At 39.3% G+C, this 15,355-nt stretch overlaps 2 protein-coding genes across 2 annotated transcripts; both read right to left on the reverse strand.

Annotated features, from left to right (window-relative positions):
* Window positions 1-2,590: 2,590 nt before the first annotated feature.
* On the reverse strand, window positions 2,591-8,876 carry LOC131400934 (guanylate-binding protein 1-like). The gene is made up of 7 exons (XM_058535777.1): window positions 8,627-8,876; window positions 7,771-8,013; window positions 6,641-6,921; window positions 5,787-5,999; window positions 4,912-5,014; window positions 4,486-4,679; window positions 2,591-3,177 (listed from the first exon to the last, which is right to left on the reverse strand). Exons 1-7 carry the CDS (start codon window positions 8,874-8,876, stop codon window positions 3,061-3,063), a joined length of 1,401 nt encoding a protein of 466 aa, XP_058391760.1. The 3' UTR covers window positions 2,591-3,060.
* A 160-nt stretch (window positions 8,877-9,036) lies between these two features.
* LOC131400939 (guanylate-binding protein 1-like) lies at window positions 9,037-14,666 on the reverse strand. The gene is made up of 4 exons (XM_058535790.1): window positions 14,587-14,666; window positions 12,662-12,870; window positions 10,636-10,763; window positions 9,037-9,204 (listed from the first exon to the last, which is right to left on the reverse strand). Exons 1-4 carry the CDS (start codon window positions 14,664-14,666, stop codon window positions 9,040-9,042), a joined length of 582 nt encoding a protein of 193 aa, XP_058391773.1. The 3' UTR covers window positions 9,037-9,039.
* Window positions 14,667-15,355: the final 689 nt, after the last annotated feature.

Here is a 15,355-nt window from a genome sequence, read left to right on the forward strand (position 1 = left end):
TCTAACTGTGCTGGTTGTCTCAGTGCTTTGTGTGAGGGAAGACAGAAGTAGGTCTTTTGGGCAGCATCAGGAAAGTCTAGGAATGTCGAATGCGTGCTTCACTCATTCTTTATCAAGGGAGAAATTGTGGGCTGAGTGGATTTCTGTAGGTGCTGAGCTGTTTCAGCTTGACGGAGGGACTGACGTGTAAAGTGCAACTGCTATTTTTAACCATTTCAAAGAGGTTTTTCTCAGTTTTGTGCTCACTTGGGGTGTTGCAAATTCTTAACTGGATTCGAGAGGTCTCATAAAGGTATTTTGGCCCAAAGGACATTGTTTTATTTGTGTTTCTGTGGAGGGATGAGGGCTGGGACTTCTTCCCCATCTTGCTGATGTCACTTCAGAATTTTTTATTTCACTACAAATTAAATTTCTTTAGAAGTTACAGGACAATTCAGGTCTTCTATTTCACCTTGTGTGAGTTTTGGTAGTTTGTGCTTTTTGAGAAATTGCTCCATTTCATCAAGTTGTTGAAATTATGCATGTAAAGTGGTAATAATGTTGATTTTTACTTTGTCTATTTGTATATCAAATATTAAAAAGATTTCATAAATCTTTATGCATGTGTTTATTTTTCAGTGAATACATTTTCATTGGCCTAATTGATTATTGACCCTGGAGATGTGTAGGGCACTTTCGCTGAGGGAGTTCTACTGTTTTGTCAGGATCAAATTTCCTGGCATGTTCTTTCCTTCTAGATCAAGGGAGCTTATATTTCCTTTCCCTAAACCCATAGAAGGAAAAGTAACAGCCTGTCAGTTAAAACAAGAGAAGACATACTTCTCTAGGCTGAAAAGAATTTTGACACAGGAATACCATAGGTGTCAACAAAAGTAGGCGCTAACACGTGGTAGCTTTGCCAGACTGAAAGTGTGTAACCTTGAATTGCCCTTTTCTTGTCTTTGTAGCACTCAATGACCCATCTCAGATCTACTGTATTAGAAAGTCAGGGGAAGGGTAGGAGCCAGGGAATCTATATTTAATAAATTGATTTTAATGCACAGGTGGATTGAAGACCACTGTTGAAAGCAACATGCCTCCCTGGAAAGAGAGAGCATTACTTTATTATCTATCTGTAGATATTGCAGAAAAAAGCACTAAGCCAGAAGTCAGATGATTTGGAATCTGGTATAGACTCATGTTCCCAAGCTAGGAAGGAAGTTACTGAATTTTGCTTGGTTTCAATCTCCCTGTTTTTAAACGGTTAATGAAGAAACCACTATTTGATTTGAAAACAGAGTTATTCTTTTCTACCATGAAGTTTCTTCAAGTAATAAAAATGTATTTTATTTACTCCTTTGTTGCAGTGCAGCTTGGAAAAGAAAATACAAAACACATCTGTATCTAAGCACTCCATCTAATATGCTGTGTTTCACCTGGTCCCCTATCAAGTTACAGTTCAAGTAAAGAAATACTGCTTAGCCACATGTAGTCAACTGTGGAAGGAGGCATTCTCCATGTGATGGGAGGGAAGGGGGTTCAATGGAATAAAATGTCCTAACACAATCAGAAAAAGCAGGTTTATTAATGTGGATTTAATGGCATTAGCTGCTTCCCTGCTTTTCTCTCATCATGTAATATTTTGAAACACTGCATAATTATTATCACAATCCTAACACATACAATCTAATCCATATGTTCCTTACAATGTAAGCAAGATAAAGCAGATGCATCGAACTTTGACCAGTGTTTCTGCAAACTATGGCTTGTGGGCTCCACCTATTTTCGAAAATAAAGTTATATTGGAACACAGCCAGGCCCATCCATTTATGTATTTTCTATGACTGCTGTTGTACTACATGGCAGAGTTGAGCAGCTGAGACAGACAGTATGGTCCACAAAGCCATGAATAGTTACTATCTGGTCTTTTACAGCAAAGTTAGCCAACCATTGTTATGAAAACTAAGGCCTTATTTTTGGTGAAAACTTAAAAAAACCACATCAAAAATAAAAAGCCTAGTGAAGCATATTTTATTTTATTATTAAGAAAATAACTCATAATTGCTTTAAGAAACACCAACCATTTACCTAGGACTTTTGATAATTAGGATGAAGTCTACATATACTAAGTAATACCAAGAGCATTATTTTATTGGTCAAAAAAAAAATGTCTAAAACAATCCATATTCTCTTTGGGGAAAATCAATAGGCTTTCAAGTATGACTGTTAAAAAGTGGGAAAAGATGGCTTATGCTTTAGGATTATAAACAATCTAATAAGTTATCTCAGTTTTGTAACACATCATCTGTCATCATTTAATGTCCATCTTTGTGAATTATACGTTACTACAAATACACAATGCATAATTGTCATCATGTTACTATTAGTCCAGTGTCAATTATTTAAAGTTCTAAAGTGTCCCATTACAGTTATAGTCTGGGCGAATTGAGCAAAAAGGGAAAGTTTCCTTTTTTAGCCCATTTGTTTATGACCCAACTCATGCTAATTGTTTCTTCCATCTTCCTATGGAAATTCTGTAGAGAGTCTAGATCTCTATATAAGATGGTTGGCTTTAGCTTAGAATCCATCAGTGAGGAATTTCCACTCCCGGGGTCCAGGAATCATCACATCACTGCTCACAGACTCTACAGTCTTGATACAGTGGAAAACTGTACCTTGTCTTCACCAAGAAGTTAGGATGATTGTTCTTGACATTGGAATCCATTGTACACTTGGCCAAACTGATGCCCAACTATGTCTCAAGACTTTTACCTAAGACTTTGCTCTTGATCCATTTGTCTACTAGTTGTCATCTGGAAGAATAAGCTTCTCCTGAGTGGTCCCAGCTCATGGTATCTCCTATGTTGGTACAGAGGTAAAATCAATGTTATACAATTTATAATATTGTTAGGAAGATGGACATGATTTCAATTATAGTACTGCATATCTTTGCAAATTTTTGGTGTTATAAAAATGCAAGACCTAATTATTATCAAGTGCAGTGACATTTTTCCAAATTCTAAAACAGCTTGAGTTATGCCTTGGGTAAGAGTGACCAGGAAAGCTCTATTCTTTAGGCCTTTAGCTTATGACACATCTCCCTCTTGCTTCTTCCATACTCTTCTGGAGGTTGCGTATCTCATTTTGAAGTTTTCTGTGTTCCTTTTCGAATCCTTCCTTTAGTAGTCGGCGTTGTTCCTAAAAAGGGACAGATGGAGCCTGAATAAGGTGTAGCATTAAGTAAATCTCTAACTTCTATCTAGTTTCCCCATTCATAGATTTTTTTTGCATTTAATTTGTTCTCGAAATTTTCTCTATCCTTAGTCTTCATTATACTTTCTCTTGGGCAACCTAGCTCTGTGATTACTTTACTTAAATCTCCTTGAACTAAGAGAGATTTTTGGCTTATACCTCCAGGTATATTTATGATCCTAAATTACAGGTCTTGATCTTTTCCTCATTAATTTTACACAAGCTTTGTGGGCAATCTTACTCATATGTTTGGTTTCAAGTCTTATCTATGCATTATAGAACTTTTATACACACATACACACACACGCACATACATACATATGTAACATAGAAATAAAGAATTCCCAAAATCTGATGAAATATCTGAGTCTTAGATCAGGGAATTTGATCTATGTCTCCACAACTTGGTGGTGGAGGTAGCAGAATATAGATAAGGAAATCAGGGCCCCAGACTGATCATACGGAATTTCTGCACATAATTCCCAACACAACAGAAACTGGGAGCAGGGCATAGAAAACAGGTAGGAGTGGCAGACTGTCACACAGATCTGAGAGTCAGGGTGTCTCTCTGCTCACAAAAGTTCTCCTAGAGCTAAAGTAATACCAGGTGTACAGAAAAGAGAAATCACTGTGGATCCCACTAAGTGGTGAAGACAGTTCAGATATCTTACCAAGATGCGTGACCCTATAAAAGTTATTTAGTCTTTTCTGAACCTCTGTTTTTTCTCTTAAGTTATAGGGACATAGCAGTTCTTGTATTAAGCTAGAAATACAGATAAGACATTTTTATAATGCCTGGCAGAAAGCAGCTACCATTGATTGAAGGATATACTGATAAGGGACTGGATGTGACAGAACTGCAAATAAAATCTCTTTTTTTTCCTGTGAGGAAGATTGGTCCTGAGCTAACGTCCGTGCCAATCTTCCCCTATGTTATATGTGAGATGCCACCACAGCATGGCTGATGAGTGGTGTGTAGGTTTGTGCCCGGTAACCGGGCCTGTAAACCCTGGGCCGCCGAAGCGGAGCATGCAAAATTAACCACTATGCCACCGGGCCGGCCCCCAAATAAAATCTTTTAATAACCAGACACAGGCAGGGCGAGGTCAAGCAGGCACACAGAATTGAAAAGTACAAGCGGCAAGCAGGTTCCTTCTTCCGGGTTTCGTGTTCTCACTGCAACTCTAAGATGTGACCAGGGAGAGTGGAGGGAAAACAGAAAAACAGAAACCTCAAGGTGATGTAATGAAATACCCGAAGTTTGAAAGCGAGAATCCTCTCCTGCTCCTCCAGCAGCTGGGCTCTATCCCTCTCCATCTGCTCAGTCAATTGTTTCACATGTTCCTGATGACTCTTTTCTTTCTGTTCCATCATCTGCTCATTCCTTATTCGCATTTCCTCCGACAGTTTTGCTGCATCCTGTGCAGCTTCTGCTTTCACACGTTCCACTGTCAAGAAGAGAAGGAAGAAGAAAAATTTATGTGGGTGAGCATGTTGCGTGTTTCTTCCTTGTACACTTACCTGTCATTGTTGCTGCTGACTGCATATGCCCTACTCAGAAATGACTTCAGCAAGGGACAGGCATTTTTGCTCATCTTGCTCTAGTTTAAGGATCCCAGCAGAATTATTGAAACTTTTAAGAGCTTTTGAGGTTATCCAGTCTCGTGACTCACTGCTCACCTTCAATCTCCTTTTCCTTTTCTGTGAGAGCCTGGTCTGTCTGTAGAATTGCATCACTAATAGCCTCCTTGGACTTCAAGTATGTCTGAAGAATCTCTTCAGCCTAGGACCCAGAGATGATAGAGTTAGTAATAGGAAATGGCTGTGGGCACTTATTTCTATTTGTCCACCATCTTTTCCTCTAGGAATTGCTCCTTTTGTCTCTGGTGTGCCTGATGGTCAAGATTCCCTGTCACAGGAGTGGACACGCACTCCAGACTGGCCAATCATGGCACACTACTAAGGAGAATCCTTACAAGAAATTGATATAGATATAGATTCTTTGTTCTTTTAGACTGAGGGCTGTAATTTTGGAGCTGTTGGTGCTGTGGTTCCATATGGGGTGAGCTTGCTGGAGCATGAAGCCATCAAGCAGAAAGCAGATCAGAGAAAAGGAGGCGGAGGGAGGGAAGTATGGGGTTGAGGGGAGCCACAGAGAGGCAGATGATGATGACATTATTTGAAATCTTGGATCTAGCTGTCCTTAAAGCCAGTTTGAAGCCTAAAGTGATGAATTACTATTTTTGTTTAAGTGACTATCATTGAGTTTCTGTCCCTTACAACGTGAAGATCCGGCTGTTATAGTGGATTGCAATAACAACCTGGTGATTAATCTGATAATTCAATTTATAACTCAATTGTTAATAGAATGCACTCTGTTGGACAAGCACATAGGATCTATCTGGTATAACAGGCTCCCTGCACATTATTGAATGAAAGTGTGAATGCTGTCAGTCCTGTAATTGCACATCTGTGTGCAACTACACTTGGTGACGTTGGTGTTTCAAGGAGGCGTGTCAACAGCTTACCAGAATCAACAGACAAATCTTGGTTACCTGTATTCCCTTCTTGGGTTCCTGAAGGTACTTTTTCTGCAGCTCTTGTCTCTTCTGGATGAAGAGACGATACCCTCCTGGTTTGGAGTAAATCCCCAGCTTCACGTTTTCTTCTAGAGGACTGAAAATATCCTTAAGTAAAGCTGAGCAGCGATCTGATGATAATTTCATGTTCTGTTTACAAAAGTCATCCCACTTTTTTTCTAGCTGGTCCTTTAATGTAAAAATAGGAAGCAAAAAGGATAGGGAAAAGATGTTAGCTTGACCTCAGAATTTCTTGAAAGGCTTCTCAAAAAAAAAGCATTTATGACTCCTAGGCAAACTTAGAGGCACCTAGCAGGACCATATCCCTCTTCCTGATCCTGACTTTCTTCTGAAGTCCCTTTCTCCTTGGAGGTGAAGTTCAGAGCAGAGATTACTAGTTTTATGCTACACCTTTAGAGATAAACTTCTGCTTTTCAGATTGGACCAAGGATTGCCTATGGAATAAAGGTGGCTCAACATAAGCCTGCTCAAGATAACTATGACTATAATTTTCTTGCTTTTGGCTAGAATGTCAAATCAATTTGATAACAGTGGGCATGTAACTTGATTAGAAGCTCTCATTGTTACTTATATGCATTAATTGAATTATGGGGAAGATTATTAGTTTATTTGTGAAAGAAAAAATGTTTTAAAACTTGGAGTCTATCATAATAAAATTGTTTCTTGTTATTATGATAATAACAAATAGTGGTTATCCCCATTTTAAAGACTAGTCAGAATTGCTTCTCTCAAAATAAATATCCATTTCATTTTCTAGTAGTACTTTGCTTTCTGAGACCCTATCCATATAAACTTGAGAAAAATGTTACCACTAATTCCTTGTGAAATAAATGGTCTTCATCTTTGACGGAACTCCTGAAGAAGACTTCGATGGCCTCTTTCTCACTGGCCCTGTGCAGGTCCAGCAGCTCCTGGAGGGTTTCCGTGGGCAGCTGCACCTTCTGGCTCATCTGCTTGTCATAGTGGGCCACTGCCTTTTGCACTGCGGCTGAGTTCTCTGTCTGGGCCAAGGTCAAGACTGCATTCTCCATGCAGGGCAGATCCCCACTGCTGATGGCATCAACAAAGGTCAGCACCAGGTTCTCCAGACCTACAAGTGGAAAAAAATGATGATGTTTGTTGTAGGTGGGGTGAGGAAACATTCTACTGTGTGTAATTCTGATGATGTCCATCACCACCCATTTGCCTCACAGCATCAATGTCTTTAGCATCACCTGAAAGCTTGCTAGAAATGCAGACCCTCAGCCTCTGCCCCAGATCAACTGAATTAGAACCTCTTTGGCAAGATCCTCAAGTGATATGTATGCACATCAAAGGTTGAGAACCTCTGTTGTAGATAGCATAGGCCTGTGTTCATTGAGTGTATCCACTTTATCCCTAAGCACCGTTAGGACAGGAACCGTACTTCTCTCATCTATGTCTATATCAACCCTGGTCCATGGTAAGCATTTGATCAATATTTGTGGAACAAACAAAAGGAGTCCTCCATTTTGTTTATTCTGGCAGAGCATTGTCCCAGAGAACTTTCTGTGATGATGAAAGTGTTGTATATGTACTGTCCAGTATGGTAGCCACTAACCACATGTAGGTATGAGCCCTTGAAATATAGCTGTGTGATCAGAATTTTAAGTTTTCTTTAATTTAATTAATTTACATTTAAATTTAGATAGCCACAATTTTCTGGTGGCTACCACATTGGACAGTCAAGTCCACTTCACTAGGGCAATTTTAAGCAATAGAGCTTTTTTTCTTTGGCCTTTCCTATCTTTTCTCACCCAAGAAATTTGACTAATAAAATCTATTAGAAATGTTGTTGTCATCTAGAATTTAACACGATAATAGCAGTAGATTTGCATTTTTCAAAGGTGAAACTAGGTAGATGTTATTCTACCCTCCTTTAGTCTTAACAGTGAGAGTAAAGACTGGGAAGAGGACTCACGAGGTCCGTTGACCTTGATGCCTCCTGAAAGAGTTTTAGTTGTGGAGTTGCTGAAGATGTAGGAACAGAAGACTGCAACTTGTTGCACAAATTCGGGCTCTAGCTCATCATCATGCAGCATCTCAAGCTGGCCTAGCTTCTTCTGGTAAGTGGGCCGATCGAAGACAAAGCATTTCTTCTTTGGGAAGAACTTCCGGATACAGAGTCGGAGCAGATTAAAATTTTTATCTTTTTGACTGGTACCTGGAGGAAGATAAGTAGGACTTTGCCTAATATAGGGGCTTGCAGACTTTTTCTGTAAAGGGCCAAACAGTAACTATTTTAGGCTTTGCAAGCCAGGTCTCTTTTCCAAGTACTCAGTTCTGCTGTCGTAGCATGAAAGCAGCCCATAGACAATCTATAAATGAACGGGCATAGCATGATTCCAATAAAACCTTAATTACGAAGACAGCTGGCAGGCTGGACTGGCCATCATTTACCTGTGGGCCATAGTTTACCAACCCCTGGACTAGTGCACTCTTCATGCTTCAATCTATTTTCTTCAAGTAAATGCCTATTCTACTCCACATTCTTTGGTTAATTACACTATCACAAGCCGTAAGCAGGGAGATAAAATCAATGTGATCACAGCACAGGGAAAGGTGAAAGAAAAAGAAACTTGTTCTTAGAACAAGGGAGAAGATCATTTAAAATCAAATTTATTAATTCGGAAATTAAAGAAGCATTAATTCTTAGTAATAGCCAGCAGAGAAGAAATAGAAAACTATGAATATAAGAAAACTGTAAATAGAAAACTAAAAAGGGATAGTTTCTAGTGTTTTGTCATTCCCATTTATCAATTCTAAGTCCTCTTTACCTTGCTTAAGCTTGAGTGAATTCTCCAGGTACTCATCTGCTGTGATGGGTTGTCCATCTACTTCCAACTCGAGGGAGAAATCTCTCAGCGTCCACACAAAGTCTGGAAAGAAGCTCACAAAGTCAGCTGAATCCTCAACCTCATTATCAACAGATGAGGATTTTGCCCTGATTCGATTTGACAGCTCTGTCACGTAGCTGAGTAATGAACTAAGGAAACCGGCAGAAAAGAACAGTGCCCCCCATCCCATATTAGTTCCACATATTCCAAAACCTTCATTTCATCTTTGTTCTTAACCCAGGTCTCAATGCTTTGGTAGCTACATGAGATCTTTCCCATGCCCTTGAATGATCTTTCATGCTTTCCCTTTTTGTGCTTGATTCACCAGGATTCAGAGTCAGGCAGCCAGCTTTTTAAATACAGTTCTCCTTCTGACTTTGGTGCTGTTCTGGACCACTAAAAGGATACTGCAGTTGGTCCATGGCCTGCTGGTTGATGGTTCCCATGCTGTTGTATATGAAGGTGCTGCTCAGGAGTATTGCTAGGGCAAAGATCCAGGAGTCATTCTGGTCGTCACCCTGGAAGTCAGAACACATTGGGCCAGGAGTAAGTTCAATTCTCCTGGCATTTTTCAAATGAGTATTTGTAACAGTATGCTCGTTTAATTAGACTGTCTTTTTAGACTAATGACCTATAGGAGGAACCCAAATCCAAACAAAAATGATTGTTAGTAAAGGACTCAGACTTTGAATAGTTTTCTGATTAGCATTTTTGGGTTACACTGATTTTTACTAGGCCCTCTCATGATCATTGGCAGATATGGCAAAAAAAATAGTCAAGGTTGCTGGGCAGTCTAAGACCCTAAATATAATTTAATGTTAAATTTTTCTCTTTTTTTTTTTTTTTTTTTGCAGATCAGCCCTGTGCTAACATCCGCCAATCCTCCTCTTTTTTTGCCGAGGAAGACGGCCCTGGGCTAACATCCGTGCCCATCCTCCTCCACTTTATATGGGACGCCGCCACAGCATGGCTTGCCAAAGCAGTGCGTCGGTGCGCGCCCGGGATCCGAACCAGCGAACCCCGGCCGCCGCAGCGGAGCGCGCGCACCCAACCGCTGGCGCCACCGGGCCGGCCCCTTTTCTCTTATTTTTTATAGCAAAATTTTGACTTATGTAAGAGTAATAATACTCGTAGCTATTTTTTTTTTTTTCGGTGAGGAAGATTGACCCTGAGCTAACATCTGTTGCCAGTCTTCCTCTTTTTGCTTAAGGACGACTGTCCCTGAGCTAACCTCTGTGACAACCTTTCTCTACTTTTGTATATGGGACACCGCCACAGCGTGGCTTGATAGGCGGTGTGTAGGTCTGTACCTGGGATCTGAACCTGCCAACCCCAGGCCGCCGAAGTGGAGCGTGCAAACTTAACCACTACGCCACTGGGCCGACCCCTTTGTAGCTACTTTATTGAGCAATTATTATGCACTCAATACTTCCTATTACTTATCTTATTAAATATTTAAAACAATTCTATGGGGCAAATATAGATCTGTTACATCCATTTCAGAGATCCGAAAACTGAGGTTAAACAGGTCAAATAATTTGCTAAGGTCACTGAGGTAGTGACAGAGTTCAAATTTAAACACAAGGGTATGGGGCTTCAGAACCTAAATCTTTAACTAAAGTTCTCTGCAGGATAAGACTCATGATACTGATTTTATTTGCACTACCATTGTGCCTCTGGGTTATCTTACAGCCTGCTGTTAATAATTAGAATATTGTCTACTGACCACTGTGCTCTTCTGCAAGGATTCTGCCTTATGAATATTTTCCTGACCCCTGGTTGCTAAACTTGGTTTCATGACATGTAAACAGAAATGAAAAGATATATTATGGTTAAGTACAAGTTCTTATTTAAAGAAACATTAAAGAACTATTTAAAGAAACATTAAATAGTCTAGAAAATAGTCAGAGACGACGGGCTTATTCCAAAATGCAATCCTCAATCCTTACCTTCTCCACGTCTCCCAGGCCCTCAGTGTCAAGCAGAACTAAGACACGGTTTGGTTTCTTGGGATGGGGCACACACCACATCCAGATTCCTTTGGTCTGAGCCTGCACTGTGGAGCCCATTGAGAAGCCTGCAAGGGGGAGTGGGGTTAAGACAGGGTGGAGTTTTAACAGCAGATGGATTTGGAAATTGAGACAAAGGTTAACATAATAAAAAGTTAACCTAAGTTAGGAGAGAGAACTGAAACCTCAACCAGTATTAATCTTACTTACAATCAAGGAAATAATAAAATTAGAATATCCAATACTTGAAGAAATTCAACACTTTTTCATGATAAAAACCATCAACAAACTAGAAATAGAAGGAAATTACCTCAACATAATAAAGACCATATGTGAAAAACCCACAGCCAGTAACAAACTCAATGGTGAAAGAGAGAAAGCTTTCTTTCTACAAAAATTAACTCAAAATGGATCCAAATTAACTCAAAATTAACTCTAAATGTAAGAGCTGAAACTATAAAACTCTTAGAAGAAAGCATAGGGTAAAAGCTTCATGATATTGAAGTTGGCAATGATTTCTTAGATATAACATCAAAAGCATAGGCAACAACAAAAAGATAGATCCGTTGGACTTCATCAAAATTAAAACTTCTGTGCATAAAAGGACACTATCAACAGAGTTAAAAAGGTAACCCATGGAATGGCAGAATATAGAAAATATTTGCTATTTATGAATTTGCTATACATCCACAATATATAAAGAATTCTCATAATGCAACACAGAAAAACAACAACCGGATGAACAAAATGGGCAAAGAACTTGAATAGACATTTCTCCAAAGAAAACATTCAAGTGACCAATAAACACATGAAAAGATGCTCAACATCGTTAGTCACTAGGGAAATACAAATCAAAACCACAATGAGATACTACTTCCCACCCATTAGGATGGCTACTATCAAAAACACAGAAAATAACAAGTGTTGGCAAGGATGTGGAGAAATTAGAACCCTTGTGAATTTCTGGTAGAAATATAAATTGGTACAGTTGCTGTGGAAAATGATATGACGATTTCTTAAAAAATTAAACATAGAATTACCATATGATCCAGCAATTCCACTTCTTGTGTTTATACCCCAGAGAAGTGAAAGCAGGGACTTGAACAGATATTTGTGCACCCGTGTTCTTAACAACATTATTCATAATAGCCAAAAGGTAGAAGCAACCCAAGTGTCTATCAACAGATAAATGAATAAACAAATTGGTATACACATACAATTATTCAGACTTACAAAGGAAGGGAATTTTGACACATACTACCACATCGATGAACCTTGAAGACATTACGCTAAGTGAAACAAGCCAATCACAAAAGGACAAATAACGTATAATTCCTCTTATATGAGATTCCTGGAGTAGTCAGATTCCTAGAGACAGACTAGAATGGTGGTTGCCAGGGGCTGGGAGGGATGGAAGAATAGGGAGTTACTGTTTAATAGGCACAGAGTTTCTGTTGGGGAAGATGAAAACTTCTGGAGGTGGATGTGGTGATGGTTGCACAACAATGTGAATTTACTTAATGGCATTGAACTGTACACTTAAAAATGGTTACAATGGTAAATTTTATGTTACGTATATTTTACAACAGTAAAAAAAAAGAACAGCCAACACAGATTTAAACATTTTTTTAAATCTTAATGATCAGTGGAAACTTGCTCTTACTACATGAACATTTTAGTAAATGTCTTACAGTTTATTATTATTTACATTAATTATTTTTATTACAGCCTTATTTCTTCTAGGAAAGGAACAATTTACACTTTTAAAAGGGAAACTAAGGCGAAGTGGGAAGAGAGATAAGCTGACTCTTTCAGATCATAGTGAAGACAAGAGCACAAATGCATTGAAAGTTAGGTTTCAATATTCCTCCCCACCTCCAACTTTCTCTCCTCGCATCACTGTACTCGGTGTTGGTAGTGTTCGTGGACAGAGGGGACTCGGCAGAGCTTTGCTGATGCCACTCACCCTTTTTCTTCCCAGCCAGCTTGTTCATCAGGTAGGATTTGCCTGTGCGGTAGAGGCCCACGATAGCCACCACCACAACAGGCTGTGTAATGGCAGACAGGATCTTCAGAGCTTCCTGATTAGCCACTAGTCGCCCGTTAGTGTTCTCAATGAGGCACACTGGACCTGGCATGCGGATGTCTGAGGCCATGTTCACAGTGTTCCTTTGCCTGCAAGGGAAGAGATGGGATGACTTAGAATTTCCAGTCTAAGTAGATCAAGAACTTTCACCAGGTTATTTTGCATTTGGAAGACAGAGGCATAAAATTCCCCAACATAGCCAAAAGTTTTGTGTGCAACAGTGAAATAGACGAGGGGAGCCACCATTTTAGAAAGCTACAAAAGTATTATCAAAATAGTCCATTGAAAAAAATACTGGTATGACAGTCACTTATCAACACTCAACCACTTTCACAATCAAAATTTTTTGTTTAATTTACCATCGAAAACTTTCGTTTTGGATTCTCATTAAAAATTTACACTATACATTAAATGGAGAATAGAATAGGATTTAAAGAAACTTATTTTACATTTGGGCTACATGTAAGGAATTCAATATTATTTTATTTATTCATTAATTCTTAAAATGAATAAAACACATACATGAATAAATGTTTCATTCTTTGGTGTGTGCCCTTTTTGACAATTTCCAGATATTTTAAATGTGTGTGTGTTTCCACTACTTATGCTTTTTTTCGCTGGAATGAAGGACCACAGAACTCCTCACACTGCCATTCTGGAAGTGGAACCACTATAACTCACCGTTCCAAATTTTATAAAAATATATGGCCATGTGAAACACATGAATAGGGACCCTTCCAAAGCCTTGGAATGGGTTTGTGCAAGCAAGGGACGCTGAACCTTAATCTTCATTTACAATAAGTTAGCCTCCAACTAAGTGGGGGTATGACTGCACAGTTGCAAATACTGAATGTTGCTAAAAGTAATGTGTGTCTGTATGTGTGTGTAAGGGAACAAAAGACTGTGAAATATGGATGAAAATATCAGGAGGCAGATCAGGAGAGCTAGAGAGGAAGTTGTTCAAAGAAAAATCTATAATTTCCAGCTGTACAATTCTAGGTTTTCTGTTTTGTTCCATTTGGTAGAGGAGAAGGAGAACGAGGAAGAGGAAGAAGAGGGATAAGGATGGGGTGGGATAGGGAGGGGAGGGACAGGGAGAAGGGGAGAAGGAGATGAAATGAAGAGGGAAAGCCATCAAACAAGTAGGTGAATGAAGCTAATTCTGTGCCGAGGAATTCAGGAGAGATGTTTTCAGAAGGCAGGATCAAAACTGCATGACAGCACAGAGAGGTCAAGGTAAACAAAGATGTTGGCTTTAGTGATGGGCTCCCCTAGAGTCTTGAAAGAGGAAGCTTTTGCGTAAGGTAGTTGGGCCCAATTGTCTTCAACAGAGTCAGATGGCTGTTGACACTGCATTTCATTTACTATTAACACACTCATAGCCCTTTCAATTTCTTAGCCTCAGTCAGATCAGTATCAAGCAAGTTCCATCAAAGACAATGATAATTTAATTGTGTCCCCAGTCAACACGGACAATATCAACAAAGAAAAAGACAATCCTAATGCATTTCCACCTCTCAGTTTAGCCCCACATCTGCCGGTGCCTAATTCAACACAAGCACAATAGTGACACGTAGGGACATGCTGCCACTTGATGGTGCCAGGATTTCATCTGATCTCTTGTCTCACATCAGGCTCAGCTGCAGCCTATCTTGATGCTGGTCATTTTTTAGAAAACGTAACTGGCCCTTATAAACCCTTTCCCACTTCTGCCTCAATCATATCATAGGCTCCATTTCCCAGAGCAGAACTCCTTTAGATCTCCAGAGAAAGCTGCTTTGTGAGAAAATAGTAAGAATTCTTACCTGTTTTCTCCCCTCAGTTGATGTGGAGTGGTTAGGCAATTTCTCTGTCTCTCTCTGGAGCGTTGGACTTTTATTTCCATCGTCTAATGTTGTGAGGTTTCTGGATTTCCTTTAGAGAACAGATACTTATAAGCAAAGCAACCTTTATAACAGATATAGAGGAATATGAAACTGAAAGCACTAAGTACAAACCAATAATTCAACAACCATAAAAGGAATTTATGGAAATTGTGTACAAGGGTTTAACACGATTTCTCAACTAGAATCTTTATATATTTTTTTGAAAGAGATCTTAGAGATCATTTGCTATTAAAAAAAATGTCCATTAGATGTTTAAATATAGTAGAATGTATTTCAAGATTGGGGGTCAGTTTGAAGAGCCTAGAATGAGGAAGCATCATATTAATTTTTAGGTCTAATTTCCTTTAATAATGGTCACACTCAGAGTGGAACTGGTTCCTTATTTATACACGCAGTAAGTGAGGACAAGGACATGTCTTACACACTATGTCATAAACACCCAGCACCTAGCCCAGCACCTGGTACTGAATATCCAGTGCACATGTAGGAGGGGCCTCCATGATTTACACACATGTTCCAGGCTCGGTACTGACTTCTTCACATGGCTTGTATAACCCATATCTCATAACAAACATTTCCCCATGATGTTTTAGAAACTGAAGCACAGAATGATTTAACGTCTTGTCCAAAATCATAGGAGAAAAGTAATCTGAAGCGAATTGTTCTTGATCCCAAACCCTCCTGTTAA

Source organism: Diceros bicornis, chromosome 4 (genome assembly GCF_020826845.1).
Source record: "Diceros bicornis minor isolate mBicDic1 chromosome 4, mDicBic1.mat.cur, whole genome shotgun sequence".
NCBI lineage: Eukaryota > Metazoa > Chordata > Mammalia > Perissodactyla > Rhinocerotidae > Diceros > Diceros bicornis.